Source organism: Colobus angolensis, unplaced genomic scaffold (assembly GCF_000951035.1).
Source record: "Colobus angolensis palliatus isolate OR3802 unplaced genomic scaffold, Cang.pa_1.0 Scaffold159, whole genome shotgun sequence".
Classification (NCBI taxonomy): domain Eukaryota; kingdom Metazoa; phylum Chordata; class Mammalia; order Primates; family Cercopithecidae; genus Colobus; species Colobus angolensis.
In genome coordinates, this window is record NW_012114699.1 from 6877922 (window position 1) to 6893710 (window position 15789).

At 37.2% G+C, this 15789-nt stretch overlaps 1 protein-coding gene across 1 annotated transcript in view; it reads left to right on the forward strand.

Annotated features, from left to right (window-relative positions):
• SLC25A14 (solute carrier family 25 (mitochondrial carrier, brain), member 14) overlaps positions 1-15789 on the forward strand; it is a 33705-nt gene that overhangs the window by 14944 nt on the left and 2972 nt on the right. The window contains exons 6-8 of the mRNA XM_011936980.1: positions 4401-4496; positions 10360-10484; positions 11274-11409. Coding sequence (XP_011792370.1) covers positions 4401-4496; positions 10360-10484; positions 11274-11409 — 357 coding nt within the window. The remainder of the gene's footprint in view (positions 1-4400; positions 4497-10359; positions 10485-11273; positions 11410-15789) is intronic.

The following is a 15789-nucleotide window of genomic DNA, read 5'->3' on the forward strand; positions in this document are numbered from 1 at the left end:
AATTTTTTGTATTTTTAGTAGAGACAGGGTTTCACCATGTTAGCCAGGATGGTCTCGATCTCCTGACCTCGTGATCTGTCTGCCTCGGCCTCCCAAAGTGCTGGGATTACAGGCTTGAGCCACTGTGCCCGACCACCTTTTTCATTCTTAATACTTTAGCTCTCACTGTACCAGTTAGGTTATAGGCTAAGCTACTGTCACAAAGAAACTCAAAAATAAAACGTCTCCATATACAAGTTTATTTCTCTCTCATGTAACCATCTAGAGGACTGCAGTTAATGCTGGTAAGGCAGCACTACTTCATGTATTCATCCAGGATCCAGGTTTCTTCATTTTTGTTGCACTGCCATCTCCTAGGGCAGGGATTGGCAAACTACTGTCTGTGGGCCAAATCTGGCCCACTCCCTGTTGTAAATAAAGTTTTATTGGAACGCAGCCACTCCATTTGTTTATTTATTGTCTATAGTTGCTTTTGTGCTTCAGTGGCAGAGCTGAGTAGTCACAACAGAGGTTATAAGCCCTCCAAAGGCTAATATATTTACTGTCTGGACCCTTATAGAAAATGTTTGTTGACCCCTGTCCTGTGGTATTATTTTAATCTGTATAGTTGAAGTTGGAGCACCACCAAACCTTCATTCCAGCCCATGAGGAGAGAGTAAAGGGAAAGCAGTTTCCTTCTGATTTGTCAAAAATAAAATCAGGAAAAGTTTTAAAGTTTATTGTATGCAATAAGACAAAGTACAGATCTTGATCCAGGATACTTCAAACCGAGTGATAACAAACTTATCTTACAGTACAGTTTATAAAGCAGAAGGGCAGAAACATTTTGACCTTTTTTGTGATTGACTGTTATAAATTATCCTTCTTTTAAAGGCAAACGGCTGTTTAAGGTGATTGTCTATAGTTATTGGTTTCATTTCACTGAAGCATTCTGACAAAGATATAAAGCTTATGTTTTGTTGTCATTGATTAGAGATAGCAGTTCTGAAGAAATAGGAAGACTTAAGTTTCGGTTACCTGATGATGGGTGTCTGGTCTTGGGGTTTATCTCAGTTGTCGCCTCCATTTTTATCTTTAACAGTTTAAATCTTTAAATATGTAGTTTTTGATAAGCAATTCCAAACATATGAGTGAGTAGAAAATAACGTAGTACATTGAACATCTTTGTACACATCACCGAGATAGCTGAGATTTTGCTAGACGTGCTTTTTTATTCCCTTTTTCTGAATTATTTTAAGGCACATTCCAGACATTGTCATTTTTCCCCCCTGTACTTCGATGTGCATCTCATAAATGGAATATTTTTCTATATAACCACGATGTTATTGTTACATTGAACAAAATTAACATTTATTCATTAATAACATCTAATAATCTATGTTCACATTTCCAGACTGTCTTATATTTTACAGTTGATTTGTTTAACTTGGGTTCCAAAGCCTATGCATTATATTTAATTGTTATGTTTCTTAAGTCCCTTTTATTCTAGAGTACCCTACTCCTGTCCATATACCTTTTATTTATTTATTTATTTATTTGTTGATTTGCTTTTTGCCATTAACTTGTCAAATAAATGGGATCAGCTCTCCTTTAGAATTCCCAAGTTTTGAATTTGTCTTTTGTAACTTAGTCCTCTAAATCTTCTATCTCTGTAAAAGGAAGGTTTCTGTAAAGGTCATATTGAGTCATGTGAGGAGGCACACAGTGTTTGGTTGTCCCAATATAGGTATAGATCAGTGGGTTCGGGCGTGACAGTCCGATTTCTCCTTTGTAGTTTCCTGTCAATCCTTCATCTAATGGTTTCATCCATTAGTGACTATTACCTGAATCAATTGTTTCATTTAAGGTCGCAAAGTGATGATTTTCTGATTCCATCATTCCATCCATGTTTCTTAGCTAGAATTCTTCTGCAAGGACAACCTTTTTTCTTTTTTTTTTGAGATGGAGTCTTGCTCTGTCGCCCAGGCTGGAGTGCAATGGCGTGATCTCAGCTCACTGCAACCTCCATTTCCTGGGTTCAAGCAATTCTGCCTCAGCCTCTCGAGTAACTGGGATTACACAGGTGCACACCACCACGCCTGGCTAATTTTTGTATTTTTAGTAGAGACGGGGTTTCGCTATGTTGGCCAGGCTGGTCTCAAACTCCTGACCTCAGGTGATCTGCCCACGTTGGCCTCCCAAAGTGTTGGGATTATAGGCAGCCAAGGACAACTTTTTCTCATTTAGTAGGGCGTTTGGCTATTCTGAAATACAGGTGATTTCCTTCTAAGTAAGACACTGGGAAGTTTCAACCATTATTTCTGTTCATGTTCCATTCTGAAGGACTTAGTTCCATGGCTACATCTAGCTGCAAGAAAGGAGAGTAGATTTTGGGAGACAACTAATATCTACCACACTACCCAGACCTGCTGGGTCATCTAAACTAGAAACCTAGATCATCTTTGATTCTTCTATATCTTTGCTTCCTTCTAGTATTGGATTAGATACCAAGTTTCTACAGATTTTGCCTCATCTATCTTTCCCAACTCTGTCCTTTCCGCACCATTCCTGTTGTAGGGCCTCATCTCAGTAGCCTCCTAACTTGTCCCTTCACTCTAGTGTGTACTCCACTTCCTCAACCCATCACCAGATAAAGCTAGAAAGATCTATCTAAATCCATATCTGATCTACTATGTACTGCTTCTTTGCCTTTGTGCATGTAGCACTTTCTTCCTGAAATGTCTTTCTCATTTTCCTGGTGAATTTGTCCTTCAAGACAAGGCTCATAAACAGGGCCAGGACTAGGGCAAAACAAATAAGGCAGTCCCCTTTGATGCAGAATGTAAGAAGGTGCCACAAAACTCAGTTATCAATATAAACAACATTTGTATGCAGTATTTTTAAGTAATCAAAATTAATGCAAAAAATTCATGATGAACCAGATACCAAGATTTCATATAACTCATCTCACTCACCTCACCCTAATCCTGGCCCTGTTGATTCCTAGCTTTAGTTAAATTTGATATTTGATTCATCATGGCTTTTTGTGAATTAATTTTGGTTAAAAATATCATATTGAGACATCATTTATCTTGATTACTGAGTTTTTCTTGCACTCCCTAACATTTCATGCCTAAGAAAAGGTTAATTTTGGTTAAAAAATATCATATTGAGATGTCATTTATCTTGATTACTGAGGTTTTCTTGCACTCCCTTACATTTCATGCCTAAGAAAAGTACTTCACTTGCCTCACACTAGTCCCTGTGTTGCTCAGGAATCACCTCCTTAAAGAAGTGTTCTACTTACCACAGTGTATTAGTAGTTTTGATTTGTCTTTGTGACAGTTTGTATCTTGATTTAATGGGTTTAGGTTTTTATAATTATAATATTTTAAAACTCTTAGTAGTAACAGTTAACTTTCTGCATAAAAGCATGTTGCCATTACATGACTTACTAAATACATTTGTTGAAACCTAGAATGGTAGCATAAAAATCAGGCCTACATTTGGGCCACTGGTATTTAGTGACTGACTACTAGGATTGTATGTGTGCAGAGTCTGTGGGGAATTGTACCAAACCTTTTACACGGCCATTTAATGCTATCTTTCCTTTCTTGCAGCTCTGAAAGGCCACTTGGCAGAATATAATATCATGCTTTTTATAAATAGAACTCAACTTAAGGTCTCATAAACATAAAATTATATTTTAAAACACATTTTTCCTTTTTATAATTACATAAGCAATGCATGTTTAATGTAGAAAAATGTGGAAGGCAGAAAAAACACAAAAGAGAAAAATGCTTACTTGTAGCCTCACCACTCAGACATAAACCACTGTAAGTATTTAGTTTTATATGTTCACCTCGTCTCTTTGCTGTGCTTATGGATATTTTTAAGTTTACATGTTTTTAATAAAAATGATATAGTACTTTGCAATTTTTTTTTCTGGTTAGCAATTTTTGATATCTTTCAGTGTCAGCAAATACCATCGTACAACAAAATTTTATGGCTCCATAGTGTTCTATTAAATGAATGTATAATTTCTGTAACCAATCTGTGTAGTTGTTGTTTTTGGATATTAAGTTGTTTCTAATTTTTCACTAAATGAGTCATTTTTTAGTCCTGCTGTGCACTTGTTCTTTCTTTTCCCTAGATTTTCTTCTGGCTCCAGAAATAATAGACTTAGTGTGAGGAATGTGAGGCTGATGAAAATCATCTTTATAAAATACACTTTGACACAAATTCTTTTTCTATACAGTTTAACTAATTAACTTATCATAATAGCACATATTTTTCTGGGATTCCCAAATACTGCTTTTTAAATTTTAGATAAATTTAAAATGAATTTAAATGAATTTAAAATGAATTTAGCGTTTTGGTTCTCTCTGACAAAATAAAATGTTTACCTCTTTTCATTTTAGATTCGAATGCAGGCTCAAGGAAGCTTGTTCCAAGGGAGCATGATTGGAAGCTTTATCGATATATACCAACAAGAAGGCACCAGGGGTCTGTGGAGGGTAAGTACTCTTTTCCTGCTATTACTCTACACTCTCAGTTCCTACAATTTGCAAAGAATACTTTTTTAATATAAAGACATAAAATTGTGAATTATAATCCAAAAACTAAGGTAAGAAACTCCTCATCTCCTTTGAAAGGCCCAAAACTTATCATTGGCCTTTTATTTCTGCATAATGTTTAGGGATTATATAGGTGGGGAAAGTTATTACATTATTTGAGATGGCCATTTTGATGATATTCACAGTGAATGTAGTTGTTCAGTGTATTTTTTTTTTTGCCAGTTTTGTACTAACATGATGATGTATGTCTTTGTAGTGCTTGTGTTCAAAAGCTGTTACCGGCCATGTGCTGTGGCTCATGCCTGTACTCCCAGCACTTTGGGAGGCCAGAGTGGGTGGATCACTTGAGGTCAGGAGTTCGAGACCAACCTGGCCAACGTGGTGAAAGCCCATCTCAACTAAAAATGCAAAAATTAGCCAGACATGGCAGTGTACGGTTGTAGTCCCAGCTACTCAGGAGGCTGAGGCAGGAGAATTGCTTGAGCCCTGGAGGTGGAGGTTGTAGTGAGCCAAGATCATGCCACTGCACTCCAGCCTGGGCGAGACTCTGTCTCAAAGAAAAAAAAAAAAAAAGAGCTGTTACCTTAAACAATTTTTTAACCTAAAAAGTGTAACATGTACTGTAAAATATTGAGAAAATATAGAAAAGTAAAAAGAAAAAAATCCAGTAGTCCCACTGCCTAGAGGTAATTTCTGTTAAACTTTTTGTCATATTATCTTTCAGTCTTCTATCTATGCTTTGCTTTGCATCATGGTTGCTCTAACTTTTTAATCCCTAAGTGTTGTAATATTAATAAGATTACTAGTAGAATATACAGAGAGAGTGGAATGATAAATCTTTAATAGACTTTTAAATAAAAATGAGAGCTTTGCTATTTTTCTTCCTTTATAATTTTTCATAACAAAAATTTCAAGCATAAGGAAAAATTGAAAGAATAGAACTATGAAATACATACCTGTGAGCTGGATTCGATGACTGTTAAAGTTTGGTCGTATTTGCTTTATCTGTTTATGTGTATACACACAAACACTCTCTTTTCAGCTAAGCTAAATGAAAGTAGGTTGCAGACATCATGGCACTCAATTAAATACTTAATTATGCATCTCCTAAGAATAAGGATATTCTTCTACATAATAACAATACCATTATCATATCTAAGAAAATTAACAAGTCCCTAATACCTAATATCTAGCCTATATTAGAATTTCCTGTTAATGAGACCAGGCTAATTTATAATTTATTTTCTTCCTTCCTTCCTTCTTTTTTTTTTTTTTTATTTGACAGAGTCTCGCTTTGTTGCCTGGGCTGGTCTTGATCTCCTGGCTTCAAGTGATCCTCTGGCCTTGGCCTTACAGATGTGAGCCACCATGCCTGGCCAGGCTAGTTTTCTTATAAAATGTTTCCTGATTGTGTTTAAGTTGTTTCTCTGTCTTTTGTATTTCCTATAAACTGTAAGTAGGGTATATTGGCTTGATTAGATTCATGTTAAACATTTTTGGTAAGAGTGCTTCATAGGTGATGCTGTGTATTTCATACTGCATCACAGCAAGAGGCACATAATATTAGTTTGTCCCATGATTAGTGGTACCAAGTTTGATTATTTGGTAAGATGACGTCCACCAGATCTCGCCATTGTAAAACATAAGTTTTTTTTTTTTTTCCCCTCCTTTGCAATTAGCAAGTAATCTGTGAGGTGATAATATTCTAGTAACATGCATATATCCTAATATCTAATCACCTTTCATCTAACTAATATCTAATCACCTTTCATCTAACTAAGCACCTTTCATCTTTGCATCCATTAATGGTCCTTGAGGTTTGCTTTTTGGTAATAGCAGGGTACACTTTCTTGATATATCTAATTTAAAGCCGGAAAATAGAACTAACTAGAACTTTCTCATAAACTGATGATAAGGAACAAAAACAGAGGAATAAATAGAATTGGAGATTTTTTCACAGGAGCATAGCTACTTTATATTTTATTGTAGTAAAAAGTAGACATAACATAAAATTTGCCATCTTAACCATTTTCGATGGTTCATTAGTGTTAAGTACATTCACACTGTTGTACAACTGATCTCCAGAACTCTTTAGGTCTTGTAAAACTGAAACTCTATACCCATGAAGCAGTTCCCCATTTCTCCTTCCCCTAGCCCCTGCCAACCCCATTCTATTTTCTGTCTCTATCAATTTGACTATTATAGGTACTTCATGTAAGTGGAATCATATAATATTTATCTTTTTGTGACTGGCTGATTTTATTTAGCATAATATTCTCAAGGTTCATCCATGCGGTAGCATGTGTCAGAATTTCTTCCTTTTTAAGGCTGAATAATATTCCATTGTATGTATATACCACATTTTGTTTATCCATTCAACCATTGATGGACATTTGAATGGCTTCTGCCTTCTGCCTATTGTGAATAATGCTGCTGGGTAAATGGGTGTGCAAATATCTTTTTTAGACCCTTCTTTCAATTCTTTTGGTTATATAGCCAAAAGTGGAATTGCTGGATTATGTGGTAAATCTATGTTTATATTTCGAGAAACTGAACATAACTGTTTTTATGATCCAGTCTACTTACATGATCTAGCACCTAACATAAAGAAGCAAAGTACATTGTTGAATGTATTCTTCTGAGACAGACATGTTTTATTTGCATGTTAAAAATACAGGACTTATTTTTCATTTCAACGAGAAAATATGTTTGCATTTTTCTTCAAACATGCTCATCTTTGTTTTATCTTCTCGCTCTGATTGTAACATGAATAATGAAAACATTTCACTTTCTTCCTAACTTCATTGTAAGAAAAAATAGCACGAGTACAAAAACAAAGTATAACTAGCACTTACCACAGATTTGGAGAGAGAGTAGCGTGGTGGGGAATGTGGTCCTGGAAAGCACAGTCCCCATTGAGAGAGGACAGCTACTCCTTAGCTCCAGCCCATTGCTGCCATGCGTTGATGGTGAGTCCAGTGTGGTCAAATTTTCTGGCCTTTCAAGAGATGCTGGAAATCTGCATTTCTGTGTGAAATATCCTGATTTTTTACATATTAACAGCCAATTCAGTCTTTTGGAAACACTGTGGGCCACTCAAAACATGTCTATAGCCTGATTTTGGCCTGTGGGCTCCAGTTTGGGGCCTTTGTTCACCAAAGCAGTCTTCTGTGAAGGGTGCCCTCTTTATGAGAAGCAGTTCAAAGAGCCAGCAAGGAAGGCACCCTTTGGCTAGCCAGCCATATCAGCACAATCAAGCATCTTGGCACAGCTGTGTCACTTCCACTTCATTTTATTTATTTATTTATTTATTTATTTATTTATTTATTTATTTATTGAGACAGAGTCTCGCTATGTTGCCAGGCTGGAGTGCAGTGGCACGATCTCAGCTCACTGCAACCTCCGCCTCCTGGGTTTAAGCAATTCTCCTGCCTCAGTCTCCCGAGTAGCTGGGATTATTATTATTAGTTTCTAAAGTGAAAGCAAGTTTATTAAGTAAAGGAATAAAGAATGGCTACTCCATAGGCAGAGCAGCCCCACTTTATAAATTGAGTTTGGGAACTTAGAGATAACTGAAAACTTTTTAATATAGTAATTATCCCAGAAAGCAGATGTCCGCATGGTATGTTATTTTCAATTTTAAATGACACCTAAACACACTTATAAAAGTAAAACATTCATTGTGAAAATGTAAAAAGAAATAGATAGGCATAAAAATGAAAATTAACATCTCTTACCTAATACCAGAGGAAAAAAATATTTTGATGTATTTCGTTCTAATCCTTTCTAAGAATTTGGCATGTGCGTGTATACCTTTTTCCCTGAAGATAGAATAATACTATATATAATTTTATGCCTTGCTTTATTTAACATGCTATCATAAGCATTTTCTTGTGTCATTAATAAATGTGTCTTTTAATGCACTAGCAACCCTGTGTTGTAATGGGGGCTGTGATAGGAGCATTGTGCTAGCGAGTGAAACCCTGGTAATGTTACCACAGCAGGACTTGTTAGCGAAGGACCACTTTCCCTTGACTTTTCCTCTTGCTTCTTCATACCTTTGCTGTCACCCTAGTGTTTGTCCTTTCTGGACATCTGAAAATTCTGTGAGTTAAACTTGAAAGCTCTCTTCTCCCCACTGATTTTTGCTTCATGATTTTATTTATAACAGCTTTATTGGGAAAATTCACATATTATAATGATAATTCCCAAATTCTTTATTGGGATAATTCACATAAAAGTCACCATCTTTAAAGTATATGATTTAATTGTTTTTAGTGTATTCACAGATTTGTGCAGCCATTACCATTGTCTAAGTTTAGAATATTTTCATTACCAAAAAGAAACCCTTACCCTTTACCCATCACTTCTCATTTCCCCCAGCCCTCCTAGCTGTAGAGAACCACTACTCTACTTTCTGTCTCTATAGATTTGCCTGTTCTAGGTATTTCATGTAAATGGAATCAGGCAATATGTAGACTTTTGTGACTGGCTTCTTCCATTTAGCATACTGATTTTAAGGTTTATCCATGTTGCAGCATGTATCAGTACCTTATTCTTTTTTATGGCTGAATATTAATTCCATTGTGTGGATATACCATATTGTATTTGTCCCTTCATCAGTTAGTGAGCATTTGGGTTCTTCGCACATTTTAGCTATTATAAATACTGCTGTGAACATTTCTGTACACATTTTTGTATGAACATATATTTTCAGTTCTCTTGGGTATATACCTAGGTGTAAAATTGCTTGCTCATATAGTAATCTGTGTTTAACTTTTTGAGGAAATGCCAAATTGTTTTCCACAGTGGCTGCCCCATTTTACATCCCCACTGACAGTATATAAGGGTTCCTGTTTCTTCACTTCCTCACCAACGCTTGCTCTTTTACTTATTTATTAATTATTATTATTATTTTTTTTTTCGAGGCAGGATCTTGCTGTGTTGCCCAAGCTGGAATGCAGTGGTGCGATCATGGCTCACTGCAGCCTCAGCCTCCCAGGCTCAGGTGATCCTCCCACCTCAGCATCTCAAGTAGCTGCGACTACAGGCACATGCCACCATGCCTGGCTAATTTTAAAATCTTTTTAAGAGATAGAGTTTTACTGTATTGCCCAGGTTTGTCTAGAACTCCTGCTCAAGTGATCCTCCTGCCTCAGCCTCCCAAAGTGCTGGGAATACAGGCATAAGCCACTGCACCTAGCCTTCTTTTGATTTACTTAAAAGAAAAATCATTATAGCCCTCCTAGTAGGTATGAAGTGGAATGTCCTTGTGGTTTTGATTTGTATTTCCTTAGTGACTAATGATGTTTAGCATCTTTTCATCTGCTTATTGGCCATTTGTGTATCTTTTTTGAAGGAAATATCTTCAGGTCTTTTGGCCATTTTAAAATTGGATCGTTTGCCTTTTTTGTTGTAAGAATTCTTTATATATTCTTGACACCAGTCCCTTATCAGATATATGAGTGGCAAATGGTTTTTTCCTTGTGTGTGTTGGCTCTTCACTTTCTTGGTGGTGTCTTTTGAGTCACCAAAGTTTTTAATTGTGATGAAGTCCAGTTGATCTTTTTCTTTCTTTTGTCTTTTGTGCTTTGGGTGTCATATCAATTATTTTATTTTTAGTATAGCGAGTGAATTGGAAATTTGTAAATGTTCCATTATTAGTCATTGATTTGAAAGAGTGACCTGTGTACTTCAGACTTGTATTTTTCTGTTACTTTTCAACTCCTGACCTATTTTGTTCACTCTAAGACATCATTCCCTTTATATTTCCTTGGTGCCTAATGTCACTTGTGTTTTGTAGGGTGTGGTTCCAACTGCTCAGCGTGCTGCCATTGTTGTGGGAGTAGAGCTACCAGTCTATGATATTACTAAGAAGCACTTAATATTGTCAGGAATGATGGGTGATACAATTTTAACTCACTTCGTGTAAGTAGGATGGGATGTGCTCATTTTATTTCCAGCATTTTGAGTACAAAAAGTCTCTTTTACTGAAATCCTCAGGTGGAATTTGATAACTGGTATGTATGGCCTAAATACCCTTGTCTCTTCTATTATCAGAACTTCAAGCCTTGTGAACACTTTATACTTCACAGAAATCCCAGGTGCTGTGGGGGCCTGGGTACTTGGGAATCTTTTCTAATACAGCAGCCTATTAGAGGTCTGTCTGATTTGCATTTGTCCATACACAGCCTCTATATCTAATAAGTACGTCTATTATTTGCTTTGGTTAATTTTGTTTGAGAAAGCAAACTTTTCTCAATGGGAATCAGAAAAAAAAGGGGTAAATAAGGTCTGTGAAACTAAAGCACAGTTTTTTTGGCTAAAGACTGTTGCTAATCTCACTTTACGTTTTCTTTGTCTTGCAACCTTTATGATAATTTTGTTACTCAGAAGCATTTGGCATATGATGCTGTGGTTTGAAAAATGTGTGTAACTAATAGGTGGTGCCTGATGCTTTCTACTTAGGAATCTTATTAGGTTTAGAAACTCTCCTTTAAAAAAGAGGCTGAGTTTCAGATTGAAAACTGAAGGGACAGCCTTTGAATGATGTCTCTTTAGAAAAATTTCCTGTCTCTTTAGATTGTAATGAAAGGCCAAGTGCCAGGTTTTATCTGATGGGTCTGAGTTATATTATACGTTCACATTTGGCCTAATTTCTGTTTAAGTGGGCAGGGAGTGGAAGTGGCGTAAATCTACTTAAACTGTTCCTTTCAGTTCCAGCTTTACATGTGGTTTGGCTGGAGCTCTGGCCTCCAACCCGGTTGATGTGGTGCGAACTCGCATGATGAACCAGAGGGCAATCGTGGGACATGTGGATCTCTATAAGGGCACCGTTGATGGCATTTTAAAGGTAAGTACATTGTGGATTTGGGTTACAATTTGCTTTTCTTTGATGTCTTAGACCTTCCTTCAGTTCTTATTATTAGTTGCTACATACCATTTTGAAGATGAAAGAATCATATTTTTTGGTAGCTTCTCAGTTATTCCCAGGTAGAAAAGCTGTCTGCTTAGCAATCTGCTAATTTGCAGTGGTACTTAATATAATGATTCCCATTTGAACGCTTTAAAATACAGGATACTTTTATTAATAGTATCATGTAGAATTAGTGATAGAAAAGACAGTATATCCCCCGTATGCCTACTTCATACAACACAGAGACCCTGCAATAGATAACTCAGTACTTAAGGAAAAAAGCCTGTACTTTATTTCAGTTCAGGGTTATGCTGTTGTTCACTCTGGCTTTGAAAGTTCCTGCTGTTGTGTTTGTGGGAACTGAATATTCTAAAAGTATTACATAATTACTGGTGATATTATTGCTACTGAAAACAAATTGAGGCTAAAATATGATGTTGCCATATGGTTTCTCTCCTATTATCAGTTTTGTTTAACAATATTACATATTAGACACCATTTTAGTAGTTAGAGAGAAATTACAGATATTACAAAAGTACTATAGGTATACAAACAGATAATCAGTATAGCCTGATAAGTGATAAACTCAGAGTTCTCAATTTGGAAGCCTTGAGATAGGCTCCCTGTAGATGGTGGCATCTTGAATAACAATAACTCACATCCACTGAGTGCTTTTTTGTGTGTCAGGAACTGTCCTTATGAGACTTACGTGTATTCGTTCATTGAATCCTCACCATTACCCCACGAGGTAGACACTGAAGCACTGAAAAATTAAGTAAGCTGCCTAAGGTTTCACTGCCATTAAGTAGAACTGGAATTTAAACTCGGATCATTTGACCTCAAACTGACATTTACCTCTCCATTATGGTGCTTTCCTCATATTGGTGGCCAAGGGTTAGATTATAAAGGATACTGAATGCTATATTGAGGTGCTTGAACTTTTTTTTAACTTGTCAGGGAGCTGTTGAAAGTTTTTAATCAGATTAGCTTTGCATTTTAAATAGATCACTTTGGCTTTGTGGAGACTGGATCTACCACAGTGGTTCCTCATCTTGGGTACACATTGGAATCACTTGGGGGAACTTTCTCAGCTGCCTCCTCTACCTTAGACCAATTAACTGAAAACCTACGGAGTAAGGTCCAGGTGTCAATACTTTAAACTATATCAGGTGACTGCAATGTTCACCCAAGGTTGAAGACTACTAAGGGGATAAGCCTGGAGCAGTGATTCTTAAAAGTTTAACATGCGTCAGAATCACCTGGAGGGCTTGTTAAACTGCCGTTCACTTGGACCCATCTCCAGATTCTGATTTAGTAAGTATGGAGTGGGACCTGGAAATTTGCGTTTTTAACAAATTCCCATGCAATACTGATGTTGCTAGTCTGGAGACCACACTTTGAGAACCACTGACCTACAGATAGGGAAGCTGAATGGAAGGCTCTTGTAATCTGAGAAAGAGGGGATGAAGGCCTGAACTTGAGCATGATAATGGAGATATAGAAGGTGGGACAGAGTCAAGAAAGAATTAGTTGATAGAGTCAACAGGATTTGGTTGACTAGATGTGGAGAGGTGTGGGAGAAAGGACGTGTCAAAGATAAGTTCTGGGTTTTTGGAGTTGGTGACCAGGTGGTGACATTCATTGACAGAGGCATCACAAGAGGAGCAGGTCTTGGGGGAGACATCATAGTTTTGGATACTCAGTTTGATGTGCATGAGGAAAATCCAGTGGATACATTTGGATATTCTAGCCCGACTCAAGACAGGGTTCATGGATATAGATAAAAGCCCATGGAGTCATTAGCACACATGTGGTATACAACTGTGGAGAGAGTTGACCAAGGAGAGTAGGTAGAAGAGTTCACAACCTTTTTGCCTTCCCAGCATACTGGAGTACTATAAAGTTCTTTCCTGTAATAATGATTGACCGAGGCAGCAATTCTCAGACCCTGGAAAGTATAGTTTGGCAAAAGCCCCCGTTGGTATTTCTGCATTTGACAATCACTGGTGTAGAGGGAAGAGCACTGGGCCAAGGAAAGAACACTGTGGAATACCAATTTTTATTTATTTATTTATTTATGCCCAGACTGGAGTGCAGTGGCGTGATCTCGTCTCACTGCAACCTCTGCCTCCTGGGTTCAAGCAATTCTCCTCCCTCAGCCTGCTGAGGAGCTGGGATTACAGGCACCCGCCACCACACCCGGCTTATTTTTGTATTTTTAGTAGAGACAGGGTTGCACCATGTTGGTCAGGCTGGTCTCGAGCTCCTAACCTCGTGATCCGCCTGCCTTGGCCTCCCAAAGTGTTGGGATTACAGGTGTGAGCCACCATGCCCTGCCCGGAATACCAATTTTTAAGATCTTGGCAGATGAAGAACCTAGGAAAGACACCAAAGATGTGGAAACTCAGAGAGTAGTGTCATGGGAGCCAAAGGAGTTAATAAGTTTCAAGAAGGAATGAGTGGTTACTTAATGTCACATACAATAGAGATCTAATATGATAAGGACTGCAAAGAGTCTGTTGGATTTAATATTTTTTAGAAGGTTTGGTGAATTGGTGTTTGCAAAAGCCAGTTGCTGTGCATTGAGGAGTATGTTTGATTATTCATTCAAGTAATAAAAAAGAAAAAAATCAAACTGACGCTTGAAGAGCGCCCCCCCCCCCGACCCGCCACCAAAAAAAGAAAGAAATGTTTGTCTTATGTGCTAAGCACTGTTCTAGGTTGTTGAGGATGTGTTGGTAAACCATAATGTTCCTGTCTTTATGACACTTAGATTCTAATAGAAGGAGATAAACACAGGAAGTAATAATAGATAGACAAGTGTAAGAGCACTGTTTCAAGAAGATTGGCTAAAAGATTTACTATACAATAATATAGTAATAGCTAATATTTATTGAATGCTTATTCTGTCCCAGGCACTGTACGTAGAGTATATCCTTTAACTCTCACAGCAACACTGTGGAGTAGATATTACCTTTCCTATTTTATAAAGGAGAAAACGTAGGTTCAGAGTAGCTAAGTAATAACTTACACAAGATTACATAGCTAATAAGAGGCAGATCTGAGACTTAATCCACAATCTGTCTCATTCCAAAGTTTCTACTTACAACTACTATGCTGTTTTGAATCTGCAGAAACATGTTTTTATGTTGGTAGTAACCGTTAGGTACTTACATTTGCTCACTCATTTACTCACGTGCTACTAAAAATTTTTAATAGCAGTCATTTTTTAAAATGACTTTGTTCTATTTTGCCATTATGTGTAATAGCGTCATACTTTATTATTTTGTCTGTACTTATCTATAGAAGTTCTTTGTTTTCACACAACTGCCTTATGCCAAAAGGTGCCTCCCAGTTCTCATGTTGTGAAGAAATTGGTCACTGTTTTTGGAAATTTATAAAGATTCAAGCCGGGTGCTGTGGCTTGCATCCTGTAGTCTTAGCTACTCAGGAGGATTGCTTGAGTCAGAGTTTGAGGCTGCAGTGAGCTACGTAGGCTTGCCACTGCACTCCAGTCTAGGCGACAGAGCAAGACCATGTTTCTTAATTTAAAAAAAAAAAAGATCGAGATGGCTCATAAGAGTGTTAGAGACCCTTACTGTTTTTGTGTTCACCTTTTCAACAAATACTTACAGGAAAATTTCTTGTGCCAGACACTGTGTTAGGTGGTGGTGACACAATAGTGAACAAACAAAGCTAGTTTCTGATCTCTTGGAGATTACATTCTAGTTGAGGGAGACACAATAAACACACAATGCACAGTATAATTTTAGATAGAAATAGATGCTATGCAGAAAACAACAGCATATTGCAATAGTGACTCAGTAGTGGGGAACTACTTCAGCAAGGATGGTCAAGAAAAACCTCTGCAGAGGTGACATTTGAGCTGAGATCTGGATGATGATGAATTGGCCATGAGAGCTGGGAGAAAAGCATTTCATAAAGAGGGAACAGGTTACTAAAGGTCTGAGTTGGAAATAAGCTGGACATGTTCAAGGGTTAGAAAGAAAGCTAGTGTGGCTGAGTGTGTGGTGACTGAAGGGAGAAACTAATAGGAAATGAAACTGGAAAGAAAGGCAGCAGCTAAATCATGTAGGATCCTACAGGTCTTTGCAGAGAATTTGTAATTAGAATGAAATCCACCAGGAAGCCATTTGAGAGCTTTAAGCAGGAAGTGATATGCTCTGATTTATAATTTTAAAAGATTGTTCTAGCTTCTAGGTGGAGATTTTAGACCAATTAAAAGTCTATTGTGGTAGTCCAGGTAAGAGATTATGAGATTGGATGGTCTCTTAGAGATCTCTTGTCATTTAACAG